The sequence below is a fragment of the Populus alba genome, chromosome 13 (genome assembly GCF_005239225.2).
Source record: "Populus alba chromosome 13, ASM523922v2, whole genome shotgun sequence".
In the NCBI taxonomy this organism is placed as follows: domain Eukaryota; kingdom Viridiplantae; phylum Streptophyta; class Magnoliopsida; order Malpighiales; family Salicaceae; genus Populus; species Populus alba.
The window spans coordinates 1,320,702-1,337,051 of NC_133296.1; the positions used below are offsets into that span (position 1 = coordinate 1,320,702).

Consider the following 16,350-nt stretch of genomic DNA (forward strand, 5'->3'; position numbering starts at 1 on the left):
AAGTGGACCTCATCTTTATCTACTTTTCTGCCATGTCATCACTTCGTCTTAATCCCCGTGCCCACCCGTCACGATCACATTCTTCAATAATTATTCATGACTTCCTGAAACAAAAAAGTATATCACTTCCATTTATTTTCTTTCCCTCCAAACAAGCAAACACCGAAACATAATTTTCCCGAGAAAATTATTTTCATTCTCTTTCCATGGATTCACCGGCTCAACGTCGTCTCAAATCTATCCAGAATCACATCCTCACTTCCATCTCCGCCGATCAATCCGACTTCCAAGCTAACCTCACCTCCTCCTCACAGTTCGTTCACCGTAATATCTCTCTCTTGATGCATTCCTACACTTACACTTATACTTGTTTATAAGTATCAACTTATGTTTCAAGTTTATAACATTTTTTAGATCGCTAGATTTTATGCGCTTACTGATTTTGAATATGTATTTTTTTCGCGGTTTTTGCGTTGTTTTTTAACGGTTTTAGTTAGTTTAAGCGGTTAAATGAAGCTCCCAACTGTTTTTGATTGCTTGCAAATAAATAATTACTATCATTTGGATAATTGTTTATTTATTTTTAAATATTTATGTGTTATTCTTTTAATGTTTTGATGATTGAATTTATTGTTATTATTATTTTTTTATTTGCTGAGCAGGTCAACAGTACAGTGTTTGTTTACCGGAGAAATTGCAAACAGGGAAGTGGAATGTGTATAGGTAAGCAATGCTTAATTTGCTTCTTGTTTTTTTTTTTTTTAGTTTAATTTCGATTAGTTTGAACTTAATTATTGTTTTTTATAGTAATTAATTGGTTAAGAATTGCTTGATTATGAATTCTACTTGTTTATGTAATGGTAGATCTGCACGGTCGCCAATGAAGATTGTAACTAGGTTTCATGATCACCCTGAGATCGAGACATTACATGATAACTTTGTGTAAGAATCTCAACTACTCATTTTATTGCGTATGTAGTTTAAAGGGTCTTTAATTTTGAAATTGAAACATAAATGGTTTGGTCAATGAAACAGTTTAAGAACAAATAGTTCTAAGGTGCTTATCATAATTTTTTTTCTTTTTTTTGGTGTTTATAGACATGCTGTTAAAACTTTTGGAGATTACAAGTACTTGGGCACACGAGTTCAGGCAGATGGAATGATTGGAGAGTGAGTTGTTAATTAATGGAATTTGATTCTATTTTTTTTTCATGGATTAAAAATTTGACTTTTTATATATGAAAGTTATACATGGATGACATATGGAGAAGCTGGTGCTGCTAGGGAAGCTATAGGTTCTGCCCTTCGTTTTCACGGGTTACAAAAAGTGAGTCATTTTCTAGATAATTTGGATTTGTATTTTGTAGGAGTTATTTTTTTTCTTAAAAAAATGCGTGTAATTGTTTTCACATGCGTATGTAATATTTGATGTTCTGTTATCTAATACTTAGCTTGTGTATTAGCTGACACTATGTAGCTAGCCTCTTCAGTAATGCTCAAATCAAAAATCATACTTCCATGTGACATGTTACTTTTAATGTAGTTGCTTTGACATCAATTTGTTTCTTGTGGAACAGGGAGCTTGCATTGGACTCTATTTTATAAATAGACCAGAGTGGTTGATTGTGGATCACGCTTGTACAGCATATTCTTATATTTCAGTTCCCTTATATGACACACTTGGTACGTACATGACTGATAAAAAATGCATCTTTCTTGATACATTTGTCCTGTTCTTACAATGTCTGATTCTGTGCGCAGGTCCTGATGCAGTTAAGTTTGTTGTGAATCATGCTGATGTGCAAGCAATCTTCTGTGTCCCAGAGACATTGAACACCGTGAGTTTAATCTTTGCTTTTTAAATCTACCCTTCTACATAGTAGAATCCATGTCTAGCTAGGTAGCATCACCTTGGGTTCTTAGTTCACTTCTTATTCTTAAACAAGACTTCGATACATTTTGACTAGGTTAAAGGCCTGTACATTATGAAAGAAACTGGCTTGCTGTGAATTATCTTCACTAAATCATCAATTTTCTGTTCATGCTCAATGTGCATTGAGTTTAACAAACATTGCTAGATGATAGGTTGTTAATACTTGAATCTAGTTGTTATAAAACTTGTCTCAGGAGTAAGGTGATTCAGGTCTTCCAAGTACTTTTCCTTGTTTTCCCCCTCTGCTTCTCTCTTCGTCTCCCTCTCTCGTACAACAGAAAAGGCTTAAATTTTCTTCTACTAATTTTTGTTGCATATTTTTCTGCTAGTTTATTTTGGGAAACGGGAGACACCCATACTCAATGTACTTGAATTGGTTGTTCTAGATTCCTCTGTTCTCATAACATGAGATGATGATATAGTAATGGGTAGAACTTTCTGATAAATAATTGATAACTGAAGCTGGAATCCCGTGGCATACTCGTATTTGGCTATATTACATGTTCTTATCTCATGTATATATAACCTATGAGTTTAGCAGATCTGATGTTAGCTTGATTTGAATTGCAATGTGTCTCATGTTCTCTCCTGGAACTTGCAGCTGCTTAGCTTCATATCTGAGATTCCATCTGTACGACTTATAGTGGTATGTACTTCTATGGTCTTTACTAAGTTCCTAATCAACTAAAGAATACCATGGACCTTATTCTCATTCTGTGTTGTATACTTTATGGCAGGTAGTGGGAGGTGTAGATGAACACTTACCATCACTTCCTTTGGCATCTGGAGTGAAGCTCAGATCATATACAAAACTATTCAGTGAGGTAATTTTTATTCTGAAACTTTGCCTTTCTTATTTTAAGTAGGCTAGCAGTATGTGGCTAAATTTTTTTGGTATGTGGACCATATTAGAACTGTGTAGCTTGAGACAAGGAATCCCTGTTTTAAAATTGAATCTCTTTGAAATTCCTTCTAGAATTTTTTGATTGTTGGTTGTTGAAATATGTTAAAGTACTTAGTTGATTTGACTTGGATGGTTTTTGTTCTCTGGATGGCTAATGAATCATTGTCTCCCATGGTATAAAAATAAGTGATCCCAATCTCTACTTATGTTTTTAGCATTGAGAAATTGACAATATAAACTGAACAAGCCAAACTGTTAGGATTATGTTGATGAGTTTGACGTGTTTGACAAATCAATCACTTTTCCAGTTTAGCGATACATGTACTTTCTTTTGTGTGTTTCTAATGCTTATTGCATCAGATATTTACTTGTAATATTAGCAATAGTTTGATTGTGGACAAGATTTCCACCTTAATTTAAATTCCTAAATTGAAATTGAGAATGGCTTTGTAAATGTTTCTCAACAAATTTTTTATTGTAGACCAGCTTTCTATCTTAATTCAAAATTCACAATCAGACCGGTCAATTCTCAATCTGCAATGCAATAGAAATTGAGCATGTCTGTTATAACTTAAAAAAAATTATGCCACCTTACAAATGGTTTTTATTTTAGGGCTGCAGTAGCCTGCAACCTTTTATCCCTCCTAAACCTGAGGATGTTGCCACCATATGCTATACTAGTGGTACTACTGGCACACCAAAGGTACGATACATGTTTTTTGAAATATGGTTCTCAGCTTTTGCTGCTACTGTCTCATCTCCACAATGATTAGCCTTATATTTCTCTGGAAGGGAGTTGTCTTGACACATAACAACTTAATTTCAAGTGTTGCTGGTTTCTGCATGGCAATCAAATTCAACCCTGCAGATATGTAAGTTTCATCTTCAATTCATATTAAGACTTTGTTGAAAGATACTTTATATACTTTTCTGATTTGACTTCTATTTATCTTTTGCAGTTATATATCCTATCTTCCTTTGGCGCACATATATGAACGGAGTAACCAGATCATGTCAGTTTACTATGGTGTTGCTGTTGGATTCTACCAGGGAGTATGTGACAATTCTGCCTGATACACACACACACACACACTTGTTGTCATGACTCTAATTCCTATTTTAGTTAGGGATTAGTTAAAGAATTTTTATGGTTTGGCCTAGTTCAAGAATGCTGTTGTGAGGTAGAGAACTTTGTCAGGGAGGTTTTATAGTCAAGTCATTATGCATAGTAAATAGGTTTTATCATAGTTTTCTTGGCACAGTAGGCCAAAAGATATCTTGTCAGGAGACCATCTTCTGATCTGATATATTTGTGTCACAACTGTTTTGAGCATGAAATAACCCTTGTAATGAAACTACACATACATTTGAAGAAACTAAAGACTAAACGTTGGTCTGCAGTTAATACAGCTATCTTTTTCAATGCTTAACTAGGTACATTTTGGGTGTCTTCATACAAACACACTTGTGGCTTAGTTTCTCAAACTTGCAGGACAATTTGAAATTGCTGGATGATTTGTCTGCTTTAAGACCAACAGTATTTTGTAGTGTTCCTCGGCTGTATAACCGTATATATGATGGGTAAGATTGTGCTTGAGGAGTGCATAATTTATATTGTTATAATCTTTATGGTCATTCAGGCATGTTTGATAAATTTGATTGTCTCAGAATCATAAATGCGGTGAAAAGTTCTGGGGTTTTAAAGGAGAGGCTATTTAGAGCTGCCTACAACTCTAAGAAGCAAGCATTGATGAGTGGTATGTATAGCCAATGACTAGTTTTTAACATTATAGTTGATATCTTCTCATTGGTGCCCAACCTATCCAGTTTAGTCATTTGTCAGAACACACCACTGAAGTTCTATTAGTAGGTTATAAACCTGATCGCTACATTCCTTAAATAGGAGGTAGTTAACGTGTGGATTCATATTTCTTGTTGTTAATGTTTAGTATCAATGCTTCAGGCCGGAATCCATCACCAATGTGGGACCGATTGGTATTTAACAAAATAAAGGAAAAACTTGGAGGACGAGTGCGGTTTATGGGATCAGGTGCTTCACCTTTATCTCCAGATGTAATGGACTTTCTGAGGGTGTAAGTCGATTCCTAACCTAATGCATTATTATATTTGAATCTCTCTCCCTCTTTGTGTGTGCATGTGCACTTTGTTTTGTTTTTGTTTTTTTTTTTTTTGGGGGGGGGGGGGGCGCATTATTAGCAACTTACATATTTGCTTCAAACTTTATCACTGTTTATAGGTGTTTTGGCTGTCAAGTACTTGAGGGATATGGGATGACCGAAACTTCTTGTGTCATTAGCAGTGTGGACCAGGGTGACAATTTATCTGGTCATGTTGGGTCGCCTAATCCTGCCTGCGGTGAGTGTTACATACTCGGTTGTTGATAGCATAATAAGTTTGCCATCTACATGAGCTGGTATATGAAATTGTAGCATGGATCAGTAATTACAACATGTAGTAGTTTGCTCTAGTTGATAAATATCTATTTTAGTTGTTATCCCATAGTTTTATCGTTTATGAATCGGATGCTAACACATGATAAATAATGAATTTCAAAGATGACCATCACAATTACATCCTTTTATTCATACAAAACATCTTGTGCCTTGAAACTGCTTTGATAAAAAACTGCTTTGATAAAAAGGCACAATGGATTCTAGAAAAGAAAGGAGTGTTGACTAAGTGAATTGGTGTGATGTAAAAATCCTAATGCTATATGAAGATAGAATTTTGGTTACAGAGGCTTTAGTAGAAGTTTAGCTGAAACTGCTGGAGATGCTTTAAATGAAAAAGAACAGCAATAAGCTGGAAGGAAAGCTTAAGAGAAAAAACATTTACTGATTTATATTATTAAAAATGTTGATTATTGACTATTAGTGGATGATTCACCAAAAACAAATAATTACTATTTGGTTGAGGAAGTTTAGTGGGCTAAACACATTAACAAGAGAAGTTCTAGGAAATTCATAATTATGGCGTCCAACTTAGGGTAAGATATTGAACTTTTGTTTTTTAGGGCAAAAGTTAGGACCACTTGATTTCCTGGTACCATGTAGTTGGTCTGAGTGCTTGGTTTATTCATGGTGCTAGGGTAGTCAATCTAAAGAACTTAACCATTTGAAGTCAATGGACTGTTTAATGTATGATCATTTTGCATGATGATCAGCAGATGCAGGACCAACCTGTAGGCTTTGGCAGGCACTTTCTTGTATGTTCTGTGATTCTCTCATGGATATGACAATGGGTTATGAGTTTTAATTCTTAACTCTATATCATTCTTGTGTTTCTATGTGCACATGATTGATTTATGACCTATTGAGGACATATGATTTCTTTTAGATTTTCTGACATGCGTGATTTGTGATGAAAAATTATAATTTCTAAACCCAGCAAAAGGCCATTTGTGAAGATTTTGAAGTGATTGTTGGAAAATTACATAATGAAATTCCTACTAGAAGTTGTTAATCCTCTATCTTGTGTGCCTGGCCAGTTGGAGTGTAAGTTAGTTATCTATAATAATTCACATTTACATTTCTCTTTCAGAAATAAAACTGGTGGATGTTCCTGAAATGAATTACACCTCTGAGGATCAGCCTCATCCTCGTGGAGAAATCTGTGTCAGGGGTCCCACTATCTTCCAAGGCTACTACAAAGCTGAAGTCCAAATGTAATCAACTTTAGTATCCTATTAGATCTTGTTACTGAGATGTTTTGCAAATGATTAGTCTACCTGACTGCTGGCTTAATTGGACAGGAGAGAAGTAATAGATGATGATGGTTGGTTGCATACAGGAGACATTGGGTTGTGGTTACCAGGAGGCCGCCTCAAGATTATTGACAGGTTGGTTGTTTACCTTGGTTTTGTGTGGAAAGATGAATAAAAACAATTACGATGTGCTTTTAGTTTCTATTAATGGAAATTTACTTTTAATATCTTAATATCAGTTGTCCGTGTCCTTCTAGCAATACCAACTATATTGATTGAAGTTTGAATCCTGTCACCTTATTGAAACTGTCAGTTAATTTATGACAGGAAGAAGAATATTTTCAAGTTGGCACAGGGTGAGTACATAGCACCGGAGAAGGTTGAGAATGTGTATACAAAATGCAGATTTGTTTCCCAGTGTTTTATATATGGTAAGAGCATGGGTTTTACATAGAATATCAATCTTCTCAGTTATGATTTATTCCCTGATGGCTTAATTTGTTTGTAGGTGATAGCTTCAACTCCTCATTAGTGGCTGTAGTTGCAGTGGAGCCAGATGTCTTGAGAGATTGGGCCGTGTCTGAAGGGATCAAGGTTGTTGGTTAATTTATTATTTAATTATTTTTCTGTTGGTGACAAATTTCACCCTGGGAACTGTAGTCAGGAGTCTTTTTGAGTGTTATTAAATGAAATAAATTTTGGTGGGGATTCTACTGCTCGCTATTAAACCTAAATGATTGATTCTGTACATAATTTACTCAATGTTACTCAGATCATCGATGATGTCTTTTTGTCAGAAGCATGGTAAGAGCAAATTATGAAACAGCGCATGATGGTTTGAAATGTTGCATCATAATCTATTACATGTTATTAAGAACAACTCTGTAAATCTCAATTTACTGTCAGTACTATTGACAGCAATTTTTTTTCTTTAACAAGCCCCTGTTGTTTATAACACCTGTTCCTCAATTTTGTAAAGACTACAATTTATGAATGCACATTGTCCATGAATGCCGTTGGCCAAACTTAGAACTTATTTCACTGTTCAGTGTTAAGATATCATGGCAGGCTGAATTCTTGAAAGTGGATTGGTCTAGTTAAATACTGTGCATAGAATTCTTTTTGTGACTGTACAGTATGTTGAGATCATTGATGGCCAAATGGCACTGCTTTGCGGTTTTCTTGAACTTTCCTTGTGCAGTATGATGATTTAGGACAATTATGCAATGATCCAAGAGCAAGGGCTGCAGTTCTTGCTGACATGGATCTGGTTGGAAAGGAAGCACAGGTAACTATTTTAGACAATTATGCTTTGTAACCCTTCAATTTGCATTTCCTTCGATATATTTTTAATTACTCGCGTACAAATCTACAGTTGAGAGGTTTTGAATTTGCAAAAGCCGTTACTTTGGTGCCTGAACCATTCACCATGGAGAATGGACTTCTCACGCCAACATTTAAGGTAAAGCTGTCACTAAACATCCTGCCTTGGACAACCTCTAGGCCTGGACAACCTCGATACATGTTTTGGATGTAAAGAGTGGTTATAACTTAAAAGCTTTCATATTGTCTTTCTTACATGCCACTTGTAGCACCAAAATGTGACAGCAATTGCACAGAGAATTCCTTCCGTGTTTTGATCTGGGTAACCTTGCAGGTCAAGAGGCCTCAAGCGAAGGAATACTTTGCGAAAGCAATATCAAACATGTATGCTGAACTCTCTGCATCGGATCCGAAGGTGCCGAAGTTGTAGCGAGCTCACCATATTGGCACCACAGATCCATTTGATTCGTTCTCGACACTTGCAGTTTACAAAGAAACCACAAGTAGCTGACTGTTCTCCAACTGTCGGCCGAATATGCTGGTCACGCAAGGATGAGACCAGCTGTTGTAGTCATCTATTTAGTGTTCCGCAGATTTTTATCTATTAACTGAAAATCGGGAACATTTAATAACATAGAAATCTTCTATTATTAATGATTTCTTCAAAAACAGTAACTGACATGGAGGATGTTTCCTTCCCTCTTAGGTCTCGTGTCGGTCAATTCAACCTAGCAGCCTTGTTTGGGAAATACGGGTTTTTAAACCAATGTTTGTGGTATACTTCAAAAGAAACTTGTTTCATCAGCTAAATGGGGAAAGCTCTAATAAGATGCTGCTTTTGGGATTTTGAAATGCTTAGAGTACTGTTTTCATAGAAAAATGTGCTTCTTTGTCAATTGCAATTTTATTTGTCATTGGGCTTTCAACCCCCCTTTTTTTATATATAAAAAAAGTACAGAATTAAATTAAAGAATACAATTTTTTGTTTTTGTGTTGAATTGATTCTGGTATAATGCATTGCAAATTGCTTCAACTTCACGTGTCCCTTGTTTGATGTTTGGTTTCGAGGAAAATCTTCCCAAGATTTGGACGCTTTCGTTTGTGGAGAGAAAGGAAATGTGATAAATACAATAGGGTCTGGAAATCTAATCACAGGGCATATTAACCATTCTTACATTGAGGCTTTAGCCCAAAAGATGGGTACCGTGAGGTTTTTTGCAATCAAGCCCTGTGTTGAATAACGCCAACAATTGTATGTAACGGCCATTTCCTAAGCTTTTCACACAAACGGGAATAGTTTTCCTTCAATCCTCAAATAAGCCTACTGCTGAATGCAACCATTTACTATACTTTACCAACAGCAGCATGCATTAAAAAAAAAGCAAAAGAACCGCTCACAAATTTCCTCAAATCCCACTTCATATTTCAACCATTCAACATTCATGTAGAAAAAACAGCTCTGTATAGTACAAATGATGCCTTATATTATATGTACAGATAGCTCATCACTCAACAATCCAAAAGAAACAATGGATAGACTAAACAGGATCACTGTTTGACTAGCGGTCGTGTGTTATTCCAAAGCCATTCACGAGCAGAACCATCCAGCAGCGGTGAAACCTGCAAGTCTCTATGGTTAATCTGGGCAATTGTAAATGCACAACTACAATGACTAACCATCTGCCAAAATAAAAATTGCCAAAAGAAGAGGAGGAGGAGGAGGAGGTTTCAGCCTCGTTCATGAGAAGCACGAATTGAACTAAAACATTGTCAACAAATTCATAGACCAACTTCTAAGTTACAAATAAAGAAACATCAATGCTTTTCTTTCTTCTCCATTTCTCTTATGATACAATCAGTTATGTGCAAGTAAATTGTAACTACAATAGAAGCATGTGACTGTTTACAATATTGGTTGATGTGCACTTGCCTTTTCCCAAACTTGGGCGTGGTAATTATTGAGCCAATCGACCTCCCCAACAGAGAGCAAGGACAAGTCTACTAACTTAGTCTGCAATGACCAGTGACAGAAGTTCGTGACAAGCAAGAACTGGAATATAGTTACTACTTCGTAAAAAATAAATCTAGGGATAGAGTGTATCCAAAACACAAAATTCAAGAAGAGATAAATGCTACAAAAAAAATAAAAAAAATCAAGATGAGAGATCAAAATAAGATACTGAATAAAATCAACTATTCTAGCAACCTAAGGTTATATTCTCACTCTGACTTAAGTTCCGGCAGGGGTTCAATTTCTCTGTTGTGGTGCAAACAGAGGAAAATTCAATACTTTTGTCTCTTTGACAACTTCACAATTTGCATGTTAAACTTTACCAGGTGATCACTAGCATACCTGGATGGGGACATAAGTGAGTTTTTCAAATCCCAAATACTCTATTCCTCCATAGCGGTTTGGGGTGTCAACCTGTTTAACACAAAGGAGATTCTGCAAGAAGAGCACCAAGATTAAACACAAGAAAATGCATGAATAATGATGAAGATGTTATATATCAACCATTAAGCAGAACAGTGGACAAAGGCAACAAATATCAACTGTACCATCAACAATATCCAAATAAATGTACAAACAAGGCCAAGCAGAGTATATATGTCCAAGTGTGTTTGCATGGGGCATGAAAGCTCACAGGGGTATATGGAGTGTGATAAGGCATATACTCAACTAAGCTAATAGAATATACAACTCTAGGGCTGGCTGCATGAGTCCCCCTACACTTTGTGTGTCTACCAAGCACTGGACATTTCTACAAAGCAATAAGCCTACTGCCCATCCAATCATGGCAAGAAACAAAAGAGAATTCAAAGAAATTTCCCAACCACCAACTCAAGGTTTACAGCAAATAAAGTATTGAAAAAGTATGACTATCAAGTATACAGAATTCCCCAGAGTGTCAATGACAGAGAAACCATGCTTCCTTCAAACTACATTAATAATGTGGTTGTTCTGCATCTATTAGTATTACAGTACAGATTCTTTCTTTTCTATCACTGTATTTATGGTGCGTGATCCTTGAGAAAAAAATAGCATTAAGGCCCTAACCAAGAAATACTGGACGCGAGTTTCAAATGAAATGGACAAACTCATTATTAGAGTTAAACAATCAAGTGATGTTGTAGCAACGGTAGATTTTCTAATCCAAGGAGATGTAGCTGGATTATTATAGTACCTCAATTCGAATGCCAAAAGCATGATCTTCATAGTACCCTGGTTCATTGCTTACTATCATTCCTTTCTGCAAGGGAGTCATATTTCCATATCGAAAGCTAATACTTTGAGGACCTTCATGAACATTTAATGCTGCTCCCACACCATGCCCAGTACCTAATAGATTGAAGGAAGAAGGAGCATGTGAATTAAAACTTTATTCTTCCTCCTCAAATCAAGTTAGAAATGTATCCCCTCACAAAATTTCCCTTCACAAATTAAGTCCAGTTACAAGTTGGCAGGACAAGTACCATGCCGGTAATCAAGCCCTATCTTCCAAAGAGATGAACGGGCAAATGCGTCCAATACAAAACCAGGGGTATTTTCAGGGAATACTGCCTGATCCAGAGCTATATGACCCTGAAATGTCATAGTTCATTAGAAGATATCAAATTGTTCCATAAAAAAAAGTAAGAAAAACCAAATATAATCATTGTACATAAATCATAGAGACAAATGTATCCAAAGCGGTATGCTTCAAAGGGAGGGAGGGAGGATTTTGTGGCATAAATCTTATCAGTCTAAATAATAATTTTGTAACCTATGATGCCAAATTATCTGTTCTCCTCAAAGCCCCTTCATATGGTGCAACCCTGGGCATGTACTATATATGAATTAGACCAAAAAAAGATCCAGCACCTGCAAAACCCGAGTGAAGCATTCCTTTTCTCGTGCAGTAGGTTCCCCAAAGTGAACTGTCCTTGTTATGTCAGTTGTTCCGTCAACATATTGAGCTCCGCTATCTAATAAAAAGAGCTTTTTTGGATCCACAACACTACAACTCTCTGGTTCAGGTTTGTAGTGTATGATAGCACCATTTGCTCCAGAACCTGCAAGGTCAGATCATCCTAATAATGAAACAGATTATAATAATGATCCTTTTCAATGTGTTACTAGTTACAAAAAAGTTAATATACCACTTATTGTATCAAAGCTAGTATCGATGAAACCAGCCTGCTTTGAACGGAATTCAAGAAGTTTGTCCGCGACATCTACCTCTGTTAGTTTCACATCCTTGTCAATTTCCTCTTCCAGCCAGACCCAAAACTCTGCTAGAGCAGCTGCATCCCTGCATATTAAGTATCACAATGAGCATGTGTTGTAAACGTCATTAGCTATTATTTTTTGGCAAGTAACAATTATACAAACAGGTATAGAACTGAAGATGCAGATGCTTTTCATCCTTAAAGAACCATTATCCTGTGCTCGCTTACTATCTTTTCTAGAAAATTTCATCCAAAGCATGATATCATTCTCACTAAGAATTCCACAAATTTGGCATGATAACAACATACATAACGAGATACAAAAAATTCTCAAGGTTAACAAACCATAAAATTTTATTCCACACATTTAAGATGGTGTATACTAACAACACATATGGATGAGGCTTCATTTTTAAAGATAATTTTATTGAAAGTTATTCCAAGGAGAAGACAGAATCAAATGAGTAGATGCAGAAAAGACAGAAGCTTTGACTTCATGTAATTGCGTATAAAACTGCTCGGAAAATTTGACCTTTGTTGAATAACACCATTTTCAATCTCAGTTTTTAAGGCATGCTAATTTGTGCAGAATACCCAACCCTGGAATTCAATTAACACAACATTCAAGTGTTGGACAGACAATAACATACAATGCACCTTTCACAATCATGAACACAAAATAAGTTCCAATGACAGAGGTAAGTACCTTAAGTGAGAATTGTGCATGCCTTCTAACTCAGCAGAATTTTTCACAGCTTTTGCTAGAGAGATGGGTGAAGCCCTGTAAACTCCAGAAGGTCCCCAAGATTGATCATTGGAACCATTATGTAAGTTACCTTTACGATCACTTGCATGGATTTCAAAATGCCTATCACAGGCAGACTTATATGTGTTGACTATAGCAGCATTAACGGAAGATGTATCAAACCAAAGTTCAGCCCCTTTTGCAGCCAAACTGAAAGAGAGAGAAAATGCATCTTTCAGAGTATGGTCACATAATAAGCCTGCCAGCATATATAAGAAGAAGCAATTCCAAGTCCAGTGCCAGAGACAAAATCACACATTCTAGACTATGCTACACATCTGCATAGGCATCTATGTACATATTATGAAACATGGCACACTTCATTTTGTCTCACAGACACCAGTTTAACATAGGCATATAAAATGTTGACAGCCAGACTAGTCGTCCATTCATCAATAGAAACAAGCTTCTTTAAGCATGAACATAGAGAGTACCTTCTACCTAATAATATCCAGCAATAATACATGGAACGTTTCCTGTGCTGCTGGAAAGAAAAAAGCTATAGCATTTACCTTTCTATCTCAGAAAGGATGGTGTCATATGGCTTCAATTCAACACCTGCATTCTTCAGATGATTCAACACTTCTGGCGTGACTTTAGAGTTATCCACAAATAATTTGGCTCCATCAACCTCTACGATTAAGTATGCATACATAACAGGTGAATGAGGAACATCACCTCCTCTCTGCAGAATAAATAGATACACAGATCATCATTTAGAAATAACAAGTACAGAAGTAGGAAGTATAATTGAACGACTAACTTAAAATTGAATTCTTGCTTTGTGTAAGTTTGACAAATCGATAAAAATTCCAGAATACAATGGCACTGCCATTATTTTAGATTAGTTTTGAAGTAGCAAAGATTACAGTAATGTAAAGATAAGGTTTGCAAGCACCTCTACTGCTGCAATGTTTAAGAGAACGTGTCCAAAAAAGAAGGGGCAGAGGCAATTACCAAATTCAGCAACCAGGCAATTTCATCAAGCATGGAAACAATGATTGCAGATGAAAAAGTATCAAGGAGCTCGGACCTCAGGAAAGACAACTTTGATGCAACATCCACACCAGCATATTTTAGTTCATGTATTCTTATTGGTTTGTTTGGAGGCATTGGCCTTGATCCCTTCCATATTTCATCCACGAGATTTGGATTGTACAGGTAAACCAATTTGTGATTTTTCTTAGCTATAGCTTCTTTCAATTCCTCGGCAGCATCAAAAGAGAAAAGAAACTGCTCCCTTCACAAAGTCAAAGACATGGCATCATACATTGGCAAGGTTGAAGAATGATAGAGTTAATGCATATCATAACTAAACTGATGGTTATAGACACAGAAATTGAGTGGAAGGAATGATTAGAACAATTAACATTTGGAAAGCAAATTATTTCAATAGAAGGAAAAAAGTTTGCAAGCTAAATTCGCACAAGCTCACATGCAGAAACAGAAAATGATTCAGCATGTGCTAAAAACCAATGAATGATGATCAAGTAATGAATACCAGAACTTCAACGTAAATTTACACCAGAAACATAAGAGCAGGAAACTAGGGGAATTCAATTGGAGAAGGTTGAGAAATTGCTCACAGGATCAACACCAACTTTGGCCCCAGGAGCCAAAACATCATTAAGCCATTCGCTTGTTGTCGGGACTCCAGGATTACCAGCCCGCATGAGAATCCAATTAGAATTCAATTGCTTCTCAGCCTAATCATTATAGGAAAAGAAAAATTAAAAATACTATTTCATCTCCAGTTGGAACCACAAACTCCACTTTAATTAAAAATAAACTATTCTTTCAAACCTGGAGAAAATATCGACCATCTGTCCAAAGTGCTGCTTTCTCCTTTGTGACAACAGCAGTGCCGGCACTACCAGTGAACCCTGATATATACGTCCTCCGCATATAACATTCAGCAATGAATTCACTCTAGCAACCACAACGGGAAAGGCTAATTAGAAGTAATTACAAAGCCCCAGTAATATTGTAGTAATGCATGAGCCGGACAATCCTAAAGCATATCCAGCAAATGCAGATGCTCTAGTATCAATAATTCATTAATTACATTCAAAAAACACAAAATTAGCCAACACTAGAGTGATTAATAAGCTGAACTATTATAATTCAACCAACTAACACAAAGAGCATAATTCCATTTCGTAAAAACTCCAAATTCTACTACTAAAAACACCGGAAAGCACCATTTTTTCAATACGATAGTAAAAAACAAAACAACCCATTTAACTTCAAATAAAAATACACCCAAGAAAAATAGACTTTAGCTGCATATCATAAATTCACAGCATGCGCCCCTACAACTTCAAATCACTATAACATTCAAACACCAATACAAATGCATAAAAACATCCAAAACCCAATTGAGTTTTAACAAAAAATACACCAAAAACAGAAACCCAAATAAAAGCTTAGCCAAAAAAGCCTTACTTGGTGAGCATCCTGAGAAGGTATAATATAAGCATCAATACCAATCCCAGGCTTAGAAAACAACTCACGTAGAGCTTGAAGCTTCTCGTCCGGTTCCAACTTTTTTGCACGGCTCCGTCTAATTTGTGAAGATGGTTTTGCAGAGACTGGAGGGCTAGTGCAATTTCTGATAATGATAGGGACTTTAGTGAAATTTTTGTCAAATCTTTGGTGGGTTGTTTTGAAATTTGAAAAAAAGGAACTTGGAATTAAAAGTTTTTGAGAGAGAAAGCGAGAAGAAGCTGAGAGAGAGAGAGGATGCATCACAGCTGGTAATGGGATTGAGTGCATGTTAGAGAAACTCACAGAGAGAAATTGAAGGGAAAGATAAGGTCTTTTTTAGTGTAAAGAGCAATAAAGTTCGCTCCTTTTTTTATTTCTTGCAGAAAATCATGATGACACCTCATAAACGACACCCTGTTTAGGATTTTTTTGTCTGAAACTGTAGATTCTTTCAATTATGCTACCTAATGATTACTATTTTAGCATTCTGGTCCCTCTTTCATGTTCTATTGGGAAAAAGTTAGCGGAATTGGTTTATTTTTTCCTGTTCTTTTAAGTCAAAACAAGACTAATTGGATTTGGAAGCAAAATCTTTCTTATACACACAAACACACACTGTTTATGTATAAATGATTTGTTAAAAATTTGAAAAAAAAAGATTTAATCTTGGATTTTATTAGGAATATCTTAATCATTAAAATAAAAATACTATAAAGTATGAATCAATTCAATATCTATTCTTCAAGGAAAAAATGAAAATTATATTATAATTAAAATAAGATTTTTTTTTTCTACTACTAATAATACTTTTAAAAGTTAATCATATTGATTTTTCAAAATCAAATGAAAAATAAAAAGATATTAAGTTGCGTTTATAATATCCAACTTGTATTTTTATTTATTTTTCTAATGAAATTTTTTTTATTAATGATATAATTTGGCATGGAATACTGTTTTATAAATCA

The 16,350-nt window shown here is 35.6% G+C and overlaps 2 protein-coding genes across 2 annotated transcripts; one reads left to right on the top strand and one right to left on the bottom strand.

The window, feature by feature from the left end:
• The first annotated feature begins 85 nt into the window (after positions 1 to 85).
• LOC118060787 (long chain acyl-CoA synthetase 7, peroxisomal) lies at positions 86 to 8,736 on the top strand. Its single transcript, XM_035074055.2, has 23 exons — positions 86 to 324; positions 663 to 723; positions 865 to 942; positions 1,099 to 1,170; positions 1,246 to 1,327; positions 1,578 to 1,683; positions 1,762 to 1,838; positions 2,535 to 2,579; positions 2,671 to 2,757; positions 3,451 to 3,540; positions 3,630 to 3,709; positions 3,797 to 3,890; positions 4,330 to 4,418; positions 4,506 to 4,594; positions 4,801 to 4,930; positions 5,095 to 5,213; positions 6,399 to 6,522; positions 6,610 to 6,696; positions 6,889 to 6,992; positions 7,070 to 7,155; positions 7,763 to 7,849; positions 7,937 to 8,023; positions 8,219 to 8,736. Exons 1-23 carry the CDS (start codon positions 207 to 209, stop codon positions 8,312 to 8,314), a joined length of 2,088 nt encoding a protein of 695 aa, XP_034929946.1. The 5' UTR covers positions 86 to 206; the 3' UTR covers positions 8,315 to 8,736.
• Positions 8,737 to 9,285: 549 nt separating this feature from the next.
• On the bottom strand, positions 9,286 to 15,760 carry LOC118060786 (aminopeptidase P2). The gene is made up of 13 exons (XM_035074053.2): positions 15,344 to 15,760; positions 14,702 to 14,827; positions 14,485 to 14,604; positions 13,856 to 14,131; positions 13,411 to 13,583; positions 12,800 to 13,048; positions 12,025 to 12,176; positions 11,747 to 11,937; positions 11,359 to 11,467; positions 11,070 to 11,224; positions 10,238 to 10,330; positions 9,815 to 9,895; positions 9,286 to 9,504 (listed from the first exon to the last, which is right to left on the bottom strand). The coding sequence occupies exons 1-13, from the start codon at positions 15,671 to 15,673 to the stop codon at positions 9,433 to 9,435; spliced, it is 2,127 nt and encodes a 708-aa protein (XP_034929944.1). The 5' UTR covers positions 15,674 to 15,760; the 3' UTR covers positions 9,286 to 9,432.
• Between the last annotated feature and the right edge of the window lie 590 nt (positions 15,761 to 16,350).

Excerpts from the sequence above, each read along its gene's own strand:
- LOC118060787 (XM_035074055.2), top strand. The coding sequence starts at position 207 with ATGGATTCACCGGCTCAACGTCGTCTCAAATCTATCCAGAATCACATC. Across the intron at positions 1,839-2,534 it reads TCCCAGAGACATTGAACACC|CTGCTTAGCTTCATATCTGA; the intron begins GTGAGTTTAATC and ends TGGAACTTGCAG. Across the intron at positions 4,595-4,800 it reads GAAGCAAGCATTGATGAGTG|GCCGGAATCCATCACCAATG; the intron begins GTATGTATAGCC and ends TCAATGCTTCAG.
- LOC118060786 (XM_035074053.2), bottom strand. The coding sequence starts at position 15,673 with ATGCACTCAATCCCATTACCAGCTGTGATGCATCCTCTCTCTCTCTCA. Across the intron at positions 13,049-13,410 it reads ATCCTTTCTGAGATAGAAAG|TTTGGCTGCAAAAGGGGCTG; the intron begins GTAAATGCTATA and ends TCTCTCTTTCAG. Across the intron at positions 10,331-11,069 it reads CTTTTGGCATTCGAATTGAG|AATCTCCTTTGTGTTAAACA; the intron begins GTACTATAATAA and ends CTCTTCTTGCAG.